The 12,949-nt window shown below is 51.3% G+C and overlaps 1 protein-coding gene across 3 annotated transcripts in view; it reads left to right on the top strand.

The window, feature by feature from the left end:
• Positions 1-12,949, top strand: part of TRAPPC10 (trafficking protein particle complex subunit 10) — an 87,248-nt gene that overhangs the window by 29,877 nt on the left and 44,422 nt on the right. For all 3 annotated transcript variants that reach the window (XM_047846871.1, XM_047846870.1, XM_047846872.1), the window contains exons 4-6: positions 5,050-5,246; positions 9,388-9,583; positions 11,201-11,312. In XM_047846871.1, the coding sequence (XP_047702827.1) occupies positions 5,050-5,246; positions 9,388-9,583; positions 11,201-11,312 (505 nt within the window). The remainder of the gene's footprint in view (positions 1-5,049; positions 5,247-9,387; positions 9,584-11,200; positions 11,313-12,949) is intronic.

The following is a 12,949-nucleotide window of genomic DNA, read 5'->3' as shown; positions in this document are numbered from 1 at the left end:
TCTTTGTTTTATAAATTGTTTTAAATAAGTTTATTTATTTATTCTGAGAGAGACAGAAACAATGCAAGCGGGAGAGGGGCAGAGAACGAGGGAGAGAGAATCCCCAGCAGGCTCTGCCAGACACAGGGCTCAAACCCACGAAACCGCGAGATCATGACCTGAGCTGAAACCAAGAGTTGGACGCTCAACTGACTGAGCTCCCCAGGTGCTCCCCCAGCCACCATGCCATGAGGAAGTCAGGTGTCCCCGCGGGAAGGCCGCCTGGGGGTGTGCAGCGTCAGTCCCTGCACTCCCGGCGATGATCGCCTTCTTGTTGCCTTGTCCGCAGCCTGCAGGCGCCACAGCGGGGGCAGAGGAGCTGGGTGCCCCATGCTGTGTAGACGGTAGATGTGTGAGCAGAGAGAGGGGATGGGTCGCCTTGTAGCAGTTTGTCACAAAGCCACGCAGAACAGGAGGAGAGGTCGAAAAGAGAAAAGGAAAGAGCAGAGGAGTTTGGTTGGGATCGCCTTGAGTAAGTTCGGGTTGATTTGGGAAGAATTTTAGTAATCGCAAAGCTTCCCATCTGGGAATGTGGTTTTATTCTCCATTGTCTCTGCCCTTTTTTTATGCCCTCAGTCATGTGTTCTAACGTTTTCCCTAAGTCTTGCATTTTTATCGCTAAAGTTTTCGTAGACGTTATGAATGAGGGTTTTTTTTTCCCTCTTAAAATTACATTTCCTAGTAGGGAGCCCGTGTTTTGCGGTTGTTTTGCATTAGTTTTATTATCTATTAAGGAAAGTTTTCTGGAGCAAGTTGATCATAATTGGAATTTTAGGATGAAGAGAGAAACTCCCGTGTTGTTGTAGCAGTCACTTTCCGGTTCGTGGTGCGGACCCTGGGCATCCCCTCCTTCCTGCCACTGTGCGCCTGCACCTGCCTGCTGGTCCCTGCTGTCCCTGCCGTCCTCCAGGCTGGTTGTTACTGGTTTTGCCTTATACCCTTACATTGTAGAGATGAGTCTCCCTTTGAGTTACCACTTCTGGTGCCTGCCCCCCTCTCTGGCGCACAGGGCAGAGTCCTTCCAGTTTCTGCAGATCTGAGCAAGTCTTTATGTGTGCAGAATATTTCACTGCATGTACAATTCTGCTCTGACAGCCGCTGTGTTTTGATTTACATTGTGACCCATGAGGAGTCTTTGCTACTTTCACATAAACTTTTTTTTTTTTTTTCCCTTCTGCAGTTTGAGATTTTTTTTTTCTCTTCATGGGTGTTAAACCTTGTGTGATATGCCCTGGTGTGCTTTTCTTCATGTTTCTTGTGCGTGGATTTTTTTTTAGGTTTTGTGGGTCTGTAATTTTAATTTAAATTTGGAACATTTCTGGTCGTTACTTTAGTTACTTGTTCTGTTCCTGCCTCTCCTCTCCTCTGGGGACCCCAGTCACTCACATATTGGCCCCTGGAAGCCCTACTGCTCAGGGACACTGTGCTGATGGCTTTGCAGTCTTTCTCTTTGTCTCATTTGGATGGTTTCTGCTTCTGTGTGTTCAAGTTAACTAATTGTTTGGTCTGTGGTATCTAATCTGCTCGTAACCCCCCACTCAGGGTATTTTGCAGTTCAGACGCCGTGGTTTTCAGCTCTAGAAGATCCTTAGGGGTCTTTGCCTTTTTCAACAATTATCTTCCATGTTAAGCGGAGGCTGAACGTCAGTTTTTTCTTTGCTTTCTTGAACACACTGGGTATGGCCGCAGTAAGGATTCTCGTGGTTTTGTCTGCTGATTCTCTTATGTGTGTCATTGCCACATCCATTCTGTTGGCTGATGTTTCTACTTGTCACGGATCATATATTCTTACTTCTTTGCCTGCTTGGCAATTTTTTATGGGATTCCAGACATCGGGAGTCTTTGATTTTTGGAATTCTAGACGTTTTCTTCAGCTTTGCGTAATTAAGTTACTTCAGACCCTTTTAGTTATTGCTTTCATGATTTGGGGGTCTGAAACAGTGGTCAGCCTAAGACTAATTCCTCCTTCCTTCCTCAGTTCTCCTCCCAGTGCCCTGCGGATTCGGAGGTTGCCAGCGTGGTCTGTGGGAGCAGGCCCTGATCCCAGGCCCTGTGGGTGTTGGGTCCCGTCGGGATGGGTCTCTCCTGGCTTTGGGTAGTTTGTACACTCCTCTGCTGGTCAGCCCCCTCTGAGCGCTCTCTCCAGGGGCCCCCTGACCTCCGACCTGTGACATCACGGCCTTTGCGTCCGGGGCCCTGTGTTTGCGCCGCGCGGGGCGCCTGGGAGCTCCGAGCACTCGGCTGGCCCGCTGCACGGCTCGCCTCCCGTGTCTCCCTCTCTGTGTTTTGGTTGTTTCCGGTGGTTGGGTCGGTCTGCCCCCTGCCACTTCACCGTGTTTGGAGGCAGCTGTCCTGCTTATCGGTTGAGGTCCGTCTGCACCCGTTGACTTCGAATTGGGGAGTGTAATCTGTTACTGTTAGTATCACTGTGAGTGCTCACATTGTCCCAGATTTGGCTTCTGTGACCTTTTGACAGGTCCCTGTTCTCGGAGCTCTCCCTAACACAAGACGTGCCAAGGTCAGCTCGTCCTTTCCCTGCCTGAGCCCCGGGGTCAGCCGCTTCTGCAGGGAGCGCTGGTTCCTTCTAGTGGGAAATGGTATTTAGAGACCAAGCCCTGGACCAGACGTGCCCTTTGCTCTGGAGCACGTATGTGTGCACAGGCGTGTCCGCCCCACACACGTGTACACACACACGTTCCGATTGCAGTCCTGGTGCCTTTCCTTTCCACGTTTGCGACTTCCTTCTCCGAGCAGCCAGGCGCTCCTTGTCCTGCGTATGTCTGCTTACTCGAATAATTGCTGTCACTGAGCGTTCTCTCACCGCTGTCCTGCTCCTCTCCCCCCACAGGTGCCCTCCCCCTGCCCTGGGGCTGACGCTCCCCACAGGACCACTTCCCTCCTCACCTCAGCTGACCCACAACACCCAGATGAGGTCACCCCAACAGGGAGGCCCTCTTTGCCGTCCGGGCCTCTGACACCTCAGCCAGCCCCCAAGCCTTCGTCGTCTCTCTTGGGGTGTCACATCTTGCACTCTGATACCCTTCTTGCCCTGCATGGCTCTGGTTCCCCGGGCGGGGCCACCCTGCACCCTCCCTGCCAGTGGCTTCTTCCTGTATTGGCTTTGCTTTCTGGAGACACCCTTCGCCTCATTGGCTCAGCCTGGGCTCTTCTGAACGGTCACCGGGTCTTTTTCGTAATGTGCGGGGTTTGCTCACTGTTGGAAGCCACGGCCCAGATTATCCACTGCTCATCTCCCCCGGAACCTCGGGGGACTCCGCCCTGCCTGTGTTGCTCTGCGAGGTCTCTGTCCCAAGCACAGTGTCCCGAGAGGGGATGCTGATGTCCCCTCAGGGGGTGTGGCAGCCCCTCCCTGGTTTGTAGACCTGGGAGCCAGGGCTGGACTGGGCAGAGGGTGCCTGGTCCCAGCCCTGTGGCGGCGGCCTATTTCAAAGCGGTCGGGGTGTCTGTGGCCTTTGGTTTCACTCTGCAGGCGTGATGCACTTAGGCCCCTGGCCTGGCAGAGCACCAGCCGCGTGGAGTGGGAGCACCCAGTCCGGGAGCTGCCCTTCTGTGGAGGCTGCGGCGTAGGAACGCCTTCCGGGGCACGTGGAGTCTCAGAAAACCGGTCTTTGCGGGATGGCTTTCCTGTTAATTTTTCAGCAAAAGATCTTTCCAGATTGTATTTGTACGTAATGTAAACTGAGGATACGGAGGTTTTAAAAATCAGAATAAAAATTACGAGTACTGACTTCTGGAACTTTTCACTTACTGATTAAACCAAAGGAGGGGCTGGGTGCAGAATTTGAGGTTTCTTGTTCATGGATCGTTCCCTTTAGCATATTCAAGAGAGACTAAAAAATACGGAGAAAGAATGGGCAGGATAACAAAGAATCTTTCTATTAAAAAAGGGGAAAATCTATGTATTTATAAATAGTAGCTAAAAATTACAGTTTGTCCGATTTGGAAGTGAAGCATGTTGGTTTTAGATTTTTCACTCTGAATTTGCCAAGTGGATTTATGGAGCATAAGGGCAATTATAGACCGTTGCTGATAGCAAGTAAACTTTCTGTGTCTCCGCCTGTCTGTGGAGGGGCTGAGGCCGGCCCATGGGCTTTCTGTGCAGGCCGGCGTGTGCATCTCTGAGTCCGGCGGTGTTGACTTTTTAGGAGCAGGACGGCTCCCCTGTTGGTCCTCGTCAATTGGAATGGCTTTCAGGAAGCCCTAGGTTGTCCTTTTCCCCTGGGTTTGCATCTGAGGCTGCCTCGCCCCCACGTGGCCTGCAAGTGGCATTGGCTTTCGAGGGGTTCTGGGCGCCGGCAGAGGCCTGAGGGGCTGCGGAGGAGGCGCCCGGAGGGGCCGGGCATCCGGCTTCCCGCAGGTGCGCGGCCTCTGGCCTGCAGGTCCCAAGCCGGGTGGTGGTGGGGGGCGCTTAGCCCCATTGACACGGCACTTGCCAGGATGGGACTAATCATGTAGTTGGTGTGCACGGGGCCTTTGGCATGGCAGACCTGAGTTTTGGGTTTTTTTTAATTTTTTTTTTTTTAATGTTTTTTTTTTGAGACAGAGCATGAGCAGGGGAGGGGCAGAGAGAGAGGGAGGCACAGAAGCTGAAGCAGGCTCCAGGCTCTGAGCTGTCAGCACAGAGCCCGACGCGGGGCTCGAACTCATGAACCGTGAGATCACGACCTGAGCCGAAGTCGGACGCTTAACTGACTGAGCCACCCAGGCGCCCCAGACCTGAGTTTTAAAGTCCCAACTTACCCAGTGGACTGTGTTGCCTTGGGCAGCTTACTAGGCTCTCTCTCGGTCTCTTCCTCTGTGACATTGGAACCATCTTCCCTCGGCGTCCCTGGGCCTGCCCAGAGCACCCACAAGGCGCCAGGCTCTGCGTGGAGGGCCCCATCGCGAAGCTGTAAAGTGCGGTGGCCAATGTATTCTCTGTTAGTACACACGTGTTGCTGTTAAAGGGCGTTGATTAACTTTCCTTCACAGTGACTTATTTATTTTTAGGATACTGAAGTGTATAAAGCTACGGTAAAAGACGACCTCACCAAGTGGCAGAATGTTCTGAAAGCTCATAGCTCTGTGGACTGGCTCATAGTGGTAGTTGAAAATGATGCCAAGAAAAAAAACAAAACCAACATCCTTCCCCGAACTTCTATTGTGGACAAAATAAGAAATGATTTTTGTAATAAACAGAGTGACAGGTAAGTGGATCTTTAATTTTACCTCATTGGCAGACCCCTGGGTGATAGAGGTGGCTGGTTTCTGCGTAGGGGTACTTCCTCAGCGAGTGCGTGGGGCGCCTGACACGTCAGCACGTGGGGGCGCTGCACACCGGGTCCCCGCTCATGGAGCTCCCGGTCTGCTGGGTGAAACACGGGCAGCTGTAACCCCCGGCGTGCTGCCCGGTGACCGCGGCGGGAGAGACCGCACAGCGGCTTCCCTTTGAGGATCCGTGGCGCGTGTTGGTGTGGCCGGGGCTTGGGGACACCTTGTGTCCTTGTGTACGGGAGGGTCCCTTAAGCCTGTGGTGCATGTGTTTACCTTCACACCTGTTCGGAGTTCCTAAGAACCAAAATTCTGAAATGCCGACTGTATCTTTAGAAGCTTCAAAAGCGAACCACGAAACTGCGGCGGCCGCTGTGTCGCGTGGACTTCCTTTCCCCGTGCTCGGCTCTGTCTGGCCCTGTTCTGGCTGCCGGGGGTCACTTCCCTCTCGGCGGTGCCACGGCCCCGCCGGGCAGGCTGGCGGACTTCCTGGTGCCTGCTCGACGGTGTGGTCTCACGGCCGGGCGGGCCAGGCGTTGCTTTGCGCCCGCGTTGCCACACCTGTGGTCGCCCCGGTGGCGGGTGCTCAGAGTGGAGCAGGGGGCCGGGCTACGGAGCGAGGGGAGGAGCCCGGGCGGAAACCCCGGGCCCGTGGCCGGAGTACCGACCGACACTGCCACGCGCTCTTAGAATTCCGTGACCGCGTCCAGTGTCAGGGCCCCCCGGTGGATCGACGGTTCTTCAGGGGAAGGAGCCTCTGTGGGCGTCCTTTTTATGTTCCACACAGTTGTGGGCGCTGAGTGATGTTCAGACTTGTTTTGCTTATAGTTTGAGATGAACGTTAGATTGTCAAACTCACGGTTTCTCTTAGAGAAATTTTGTGCCATCTGGACTTGGGGGATTTTTTCCTACAGTCTGTTATTCCTGAGTTAGTTGTCCCAAAGGAATCGGCTTAGCATGTCAGCCAGACCCCAGAACTGAGGATCCTTTCCCTGTGTGGTTCGGCTGTGCAGGCTCACTTGCTCTGGAAAGGGGAGCCGGCTGCCGGGAGGCTGGCAGGGAGTCCAGCTCTGGGCCCCGTCGGGGGGAGGGACGGGCAGCGGGGTGTGGGGCAGCGGAGCCGAGGGGCTCACCGGCGGCCAGGCCACACGGCCTTCCGGTCATGTTTCTTTGGGATTTTATTAAGAACATAAATTGGTAGTAATGGGGCAGATTGGTCTAAGCCTGTGAGATGTTCGAATTCTGTAATTTTTTCAGAGTGCCCATTGACTCCTTTTAAGGCTATGGTGTAATTTTATCTAATTGCTTAAAGTACGTTCCTGCTGAGCCCACTGAAACCTAACTTGTCTTCAGTGACTAATTCTTTGTACATAAAATTCAACTTCCTGAGATTTTCAGCATTTCTCAGTATATAAACATGCCTTCTAACGTTTTGATTTTCATTAATTTGCAAGCTACCTTCAACAAATCTGTTCTTTATTATCTTTTCAGTGAAGAGCTGGGTCCATACCTTCGAATTTGGAAATATCTGTATTGACAGTTGCTGTATTAGCCTGTTTGATTTCTGGCCTTTGGAAACATTGGCCCACCTGGCCCTGCGGTGGCTTTCTGTTTTCTTTAACTTTAATCTTGTGCGCAATTTCTGATTATAAACACTGCACGTTCATTGTAGGATTATTAGAAGAAGCAAAACGAAAATTGATCTTAACTCTTGGTGTTTGGTATGTGTTTTTCAACCTTTTCCTCTCTACGCACGCTTAGACACGGGTAGTGTGTGTGTGTGTGTGTGCGCGCGCGCGCGCGCGCGCGCGCGCACGTGATACACCACGCATTACATTTTGTGTTTGCTTTTTCCGCCTAATGCGTTGTAAAAATGTTCCCGTGAACAATAAATGTATTCCTCCACCATTATCGTCAGTGAGCACGTAACACTCCATAGCAGAGATGGTACTGGAAGTTGTTCACCCAGTCCTCTACTGGACAGATGCGTTACCGCCTGTTATAAACAGCAACTGTAAACATCTTTTGAGCTCGGGTGTTGTGTACGTCCTTAGTTATTTCCTTAGGATAAATCCCTAAAATGAAAAGTGCTTGGCCAAACGATTTGTGCATTTTTCAGGCTTTTGGTAAGTATTTCAGGCGTTTGGTAAAGGGTCAGAGGGCTGTCCCGTTAGCTGTGTTCGCAGCGGCCCCGGTGACTGGTGGAGGCCTGGGCCTCCGGCTCCCTGCCGCCCTGGGCACCGGCCGCCAGCACGCGCCGAGGAGCCCTTCTCCACGCTGGCGCCCGCCGGTCCGGTGAGCTGTTCTGGGCTGGCTCTCTTGAGTTAACCGCCTGGGCTTAGCGCGAACTTCTGAAGCGCAGTTCTTTTTTGTTAGAAAAAGAAAATCTAGAAACTGTGCAAGTTGAAGGCACAATAAGAGAGAGAATGTAACGAACGTTTTGTCTGGTTGGTAAGCAGCGGCTCACGGAAGACGAGGACCATCCGGGCGGTCGGCGTTTGCCGCAGTTTCCTTCCCCATCCACCCTGTGGCTTTAGGGGACAGTCCTGTGTCCGGTCAGGGGTACGTGTCGATGATGGCCCAGGCTGGAGGATGCCTTGAGGATACATGGCCGAACCGATAGACTCTCGCAGCTCATGCAGGGCATAAGACACGTCAGTCCTTCGGGGCTGTAGGAATGAGCCTTGTCTTTCGTGGTAACAGGCCCGTGGGGTGGAGTGACTGGAATGACCAGCTACTGATTCTTAAATTTTCTTCCTGGTACTGGTTGCTCACCTGGGGGATCATCTAGGCCGTGGGCTTCGTGTTTTGGTCCGCTGGTTTGTGATGCCAGAGGTTCAGCCCTTCCTCCAAAGGCTGTGATGGCACACGGAGGCTTAGAATTGGTCCGTTTTGCTCCTTGCTAGTAAATGAGGCAACACATTCACCAAGGAGAAATATTGAAGCTCACAGCATCAGTATTTTAAAATCATTTCTGAGTTCATGTTTATTCATCTTCTTTCTAAATTTTTATCATAAAAGATAAAGAAATCTTATGTTTTCCAACCTGTTAGATGAACACACTGCCTTTTCCAAATCCATTGGAAACTTGTAATTTTGTGCCTTTGGTATTTCCGTGCCACAGATAGTCTTTTTAAAACAAAAACATTTTTTTAATGTTTGTTTCTGATAGAGGCAGAGCACGAGTGGGGGAGGAGCAGAGAGCGAGGGAGACAGAGAATCTGAAGCAGCCTCGAGGCTCCGAGCTGTCAGCACAGAGCCCGACACGGGTCTCAGAGCCACAAACCGTGAGATCACGATCTGAACCGAAGTTGGATGTTAACCGACTGAGTCCCCCCACTCGGTGCCCCCAGATAGACTTTTTGTAGGGAAATTGTATCATACCTACATGTTAAGCCATATTCTTTAAGCTTTTATTTACTGATTACTTCTAAACCCTGCTCTTGAGGAGCTCGCGGCCTAGGGCCCAGGGGGAGAGAGCTATGGAGAGGGAGTGTATGCTGCGCGACACTCACCGCCGGGGTAGTGGGGTCACAGGGCAGCGGGGGAGAGGTTCCGGGAGGACGTGCGTCGGCCGAGCCGGACTTGGAAGGGTGAACGGGAATGTGCTGGATGAAGAGAGAGTAGAGCTCGAGACGTTGGGTGGGCTTGGCTAGGAATAGTGAGAAGCGCTGGGCAGCCGGACCGGGTCAGGCCGCAACGACCCTCGTGTGCCGTGTCAGTAACTCTGAGTGCTGTCCTGTCAGGTACGGGGGACCAGCGACGTTTGTGAAGTGGGCAGTGCGAGTGAGGCTTGGGAGCCGATTGTGTGGGGATCGCCTTACCTTCCAGGGGGCCCTGGAGGCCGGATCTGAGACGACTCATCGTACACCCCCGCCCGCTGCCGCGGTTCTGCAGCACTCGCTGCTCCTGTGGTGCTAAACTAGTTCACGATGAAACCTTCTCCTAATCTGGCTTCTCGGCGTCTGCCTGGTGGTTGCCAGCGGTTAACGAAGGAAGGAAGTAGGGGAGGAAGCAGTTGGGCTGCGTGCTGTGCTCAGAGAGTGTTTTCCAGACCGTCCGTTCGTGTCTCTGCAGGTGTGTCGTGCTCTCCGACCCCTTGAAGGACTCTTCTCGAACTCAGGAATCCTGGAATGCCTTCCTGACCAAACTCAGGACCTCACTTCTTATGTCTTTTACCAAAAACTTGGGCAAGTTTGAGGACGACATGAGGACGTTGAGGGAGAAGAGGACGGAGCCAGGCTGGAGCTTCTGTGACTATTTCATGGTCCAGGTATGGGACTAAGTATAGAACTAGACGCTTCCGTCTTCTCTTCCTTTATAAATAAGGCAGGCTTTTTGTGGTCGCTCGTATCGGCATAGTTTTTAAAACCAAGAGACAAGGTAGTAGCTAACAGATGTTTCCGTCTCTGGGCTCGTGAAGCAGATCAGAGGTGGTCTCCTGGGTCATTCTGCCGTCAGCTCTCCTGCTCAGCATCTAGCCGTTTTCGAGAGGGCCTTGTCCCTCAGAGTGATTTTGATTTTGTTAGTATCTCGGGCCTTCTGGGGTATCCACCATGGAAGTGTCTCAGGCAGAGGGGCCCTCGTCGTGGTGTTGATCCTGAGGACAAAGATGTCTACTGCCTGCATGGCACTGATTACATTAGGGCTCCCCGGGGACATTTATTTCCTCTGTAGCTTTGATTTATTATTATTATTTTTTTAATGTTTATTTATTTTTGACAGACAGAGCATGAGCAGGAGAGGGGCAGGGAGAGAGGGAGACAAAGAATCCGAAGCAGGCTCCAGGCTCTGAATTGTGAGCACAGAGCCCGACGCGGGGCTCAAACTCATAAACCGTGAGACCATGACCTGAGCCGAAGTCGGACGCTCAACCGACTGAGCCACCCAGGTGCCCCTGTAGTTTTGACTTATAATCTGGGGTTCTGATAAAGGCTAGTTTCCAGTGAACCTTTCTAACACTGCAAAGAGTGACAGGAACGTGGCCCTTAGGTTTCCTTATTCTTGTTCACCATGTCGAGACAAAAAAAATTTTCATATTCAAATTGCACTTGTGTGTTAATTACTGAAGAAATAATGCACTTTGAACAAATAAAAGAGCAATTCTGATTAGAAATTTTGACGCTTATCTCTGACTCTATTACTTATGTCTTAGTGGTATTTGGGTGATCGGGCGCGCATGAGGGAATCACGTGTGTTCATGTTCACGGGATGAGTGACCTGTTACCGACCTTTCCGGTGGCCTCGTCACTTTGCCTTTCAAGTGTATCTACACTTGATTTCTAAGAGTTATAAACCCGGAGGGGGAGAATCTAGGTGGACCCAGTGGTGTCGGATTGGACTCTGAGATACCATTGTGAACCCACGGTGGGATGGATGGATGGATGGATGGATGGATGGATGGACGGACGGACGGACGGATGGACAGGTGGATGGATAGATCGGGAATATAGATCCGTGTGTGTGAGGATCGTACGTACGCTTGTATTTCCTCGCCCCGTCCTCTGACAGGGCCTGGAGAAAAGATGACTTCCCGGTAGCGGTAAACCCACTTAGTGCTAATAAGGTCTTAGATTCTAAATTCCGTTCTGAAAACGTGCCAGGGCTTCCGGGAGCAGTGGTTGATTCTCGGGCCGGTGGAGTCCTGCGGGGGCCTCGTGCTGTCAGCTTGGAGCCTGACTTGGGACTCGGACCCACGGCCATGAGATCATGACCTGAGCTGAAAACAAGAGTCGGCGGCTCCACCGACTGACCCCCTGGGCGCGCCCTGCCTGAGCGTCACTCTTAGTGCCGCAGGCTTTTCTCCGTTGTAATCTTTACTGGCTACACGTTGTTTCAAAAAGTCGACTGACGTGTTTGCTTTTTTAAAAACCTTTGTTTGGATCACCAGGAGGAACTGGCCTTCGTATTTGAGATGCTGCAGCAATTCGAAGATGCCCTCGTACAGTATGATGAACTGGACGCCCTGTTTTCTCAGTACGTCGTCAACTTTGGTGCTGGGGGTGAGTAGTGAACTTGTGGAAGCAAACTCGTGTCTCAGCATAGTTTTCCTCACTTTTAAGTAGTCTGCAGGCTGCCATTATTTAGCCATGATTTGTTCCCCCAATAATTAAATCACCGTTTGTTGCTTTATGCAAATTACATTGGATGCATTTTTGTGGTTCTAATAGGAAGTGAGACGAGAATTGAGAATTGGTCGTTTTCATTGTTAGAAGAATCTTAAATAAAAGCATTTAAGAAGAAGGTATTTTTGTTAGGTATAGAGAGGCATCTCTACAACTTACAGCTGCCTAGGTATGCTTCCGATGCGGTGCCTCCTTGCTAGCCTAAGAGCGGGCCTCCTGTACCGTGTTGATAAGTTGTCTTTGTAATATTTGGGTGCTCGTTGCAAACGACACCACTGTAATGAGTGTTCACCGCTCTTTTAAAATTTTAAAGTCTTGAATTATTTTGGAAGTACAAAATGAGCACAGCGAGACCATGTACAGAGAAAAACATTGATCGTTCTCACTGTTTTTTGGTTGATAACTTGCTTTGCTGGAAATGGCATCATACATATCATGTGGACGTTTGTCCGTAGCTTGTCGTGCTTAGTAACAGCCCTCTGCAGGCATCGTCCCAAGTTAGCACATGGGGTTTTGAGCTGTTACTCTCACTAGCTGCATGATGCCGTGCAGTGTTTATCTGAGCGTCCCTCGGTGTGGGACATCTGGGTTGTCCCCAGTCCCGCCGCCACAAACAGTGTGGTGCCAGACATCTTTGTCGGGTGTCCCGAGAGAACCCCGATACGGTGTGTGACGAAAGGAGTGATTTCAGGGAACCGCGGTGTCTGCTAGAAAACCTGTAGGGCGATGAGGTACCGGGACAGCCCGCAGAAGCCCCGGGCACTGGCTTTCTTTTAGAAACGATGAACGCCACCCATTCGTTCTCTCTCAAACCCAAGTTTGGGAGGTTCAGGTTTGGATCTCTTACTTTGCTGACACACAAATGGAAGCATAGCCAGAGCAAAATATTTACTAATTAAATGTAAAAATTTTGAGAAGAGGTAAAATTACATTTTACGTATCCATATCGTACATGTTTAAATATCTTACATATCTCTTTCAGCATATTTCACATAAAATCTTTGCCCTCTTAGTTTTAAAATAAATCTGGGACCAGTTAAAATCCGAAAGTAAGCCTGGACCAAGTTGTGCAGCTCAATGAGAAGACTGTTCATTTTTGTTCACTGATTCAGTGGATGCTTATTGAGAGCTGTGTATGTACCAGGTGCTGTTCTGAACGTAATAGGGAACAAAACAAAACCCCTTCCTTCATGGGGTTGACGAAGGGGAAGCATAAATAACTTACGGTGGGAAAATAAATAGCTTGAAGTCAGACAGTGTGATAATGAGGATAAATAACTTGACGTCAGGCAGTGTAATGGGCGCGGGCCGCAGGAGGGGTTGTGGGTGAAGGGGCAGAGTGTGACGCTAGGTGCTGGGTGATCTCGGACAGTGTGGTCCTGGAGGCCGTCTGAGGAGGCGGCACCGGCACAGAGGCCCGAGTGGAATGTGAGAGGCAGCCAAGGGAATGCTAGGCAGGGGGCCGGCCAAGGGGCCTGCTGGTGGAGGCTCCCGGGGGGGTGGGGGGGGGGCAC

The sequence above is a fragment of the Prionailurus viverrinus genome, unplaced genomic scaffold (assembly GCF_022837055.1).
Source record: "Prionailurus viverrinus isolate Anna unplaced genomic scaffold, UM_Priviv_1.0 scaffold_42, whole genome shotgun sequence".
In the NCBI taxonomy this organism is placed as follows: Eukaryota; Metazoa; Chordata; class Mammalia; order Carnivora; family Felidae; genus Prionailurus; species Prionailurus viverrinus.
Note: the sequence above shows the minus strand (reverse complement) of the source record. Positions and strands in the feature narration are given on the sequence as shown.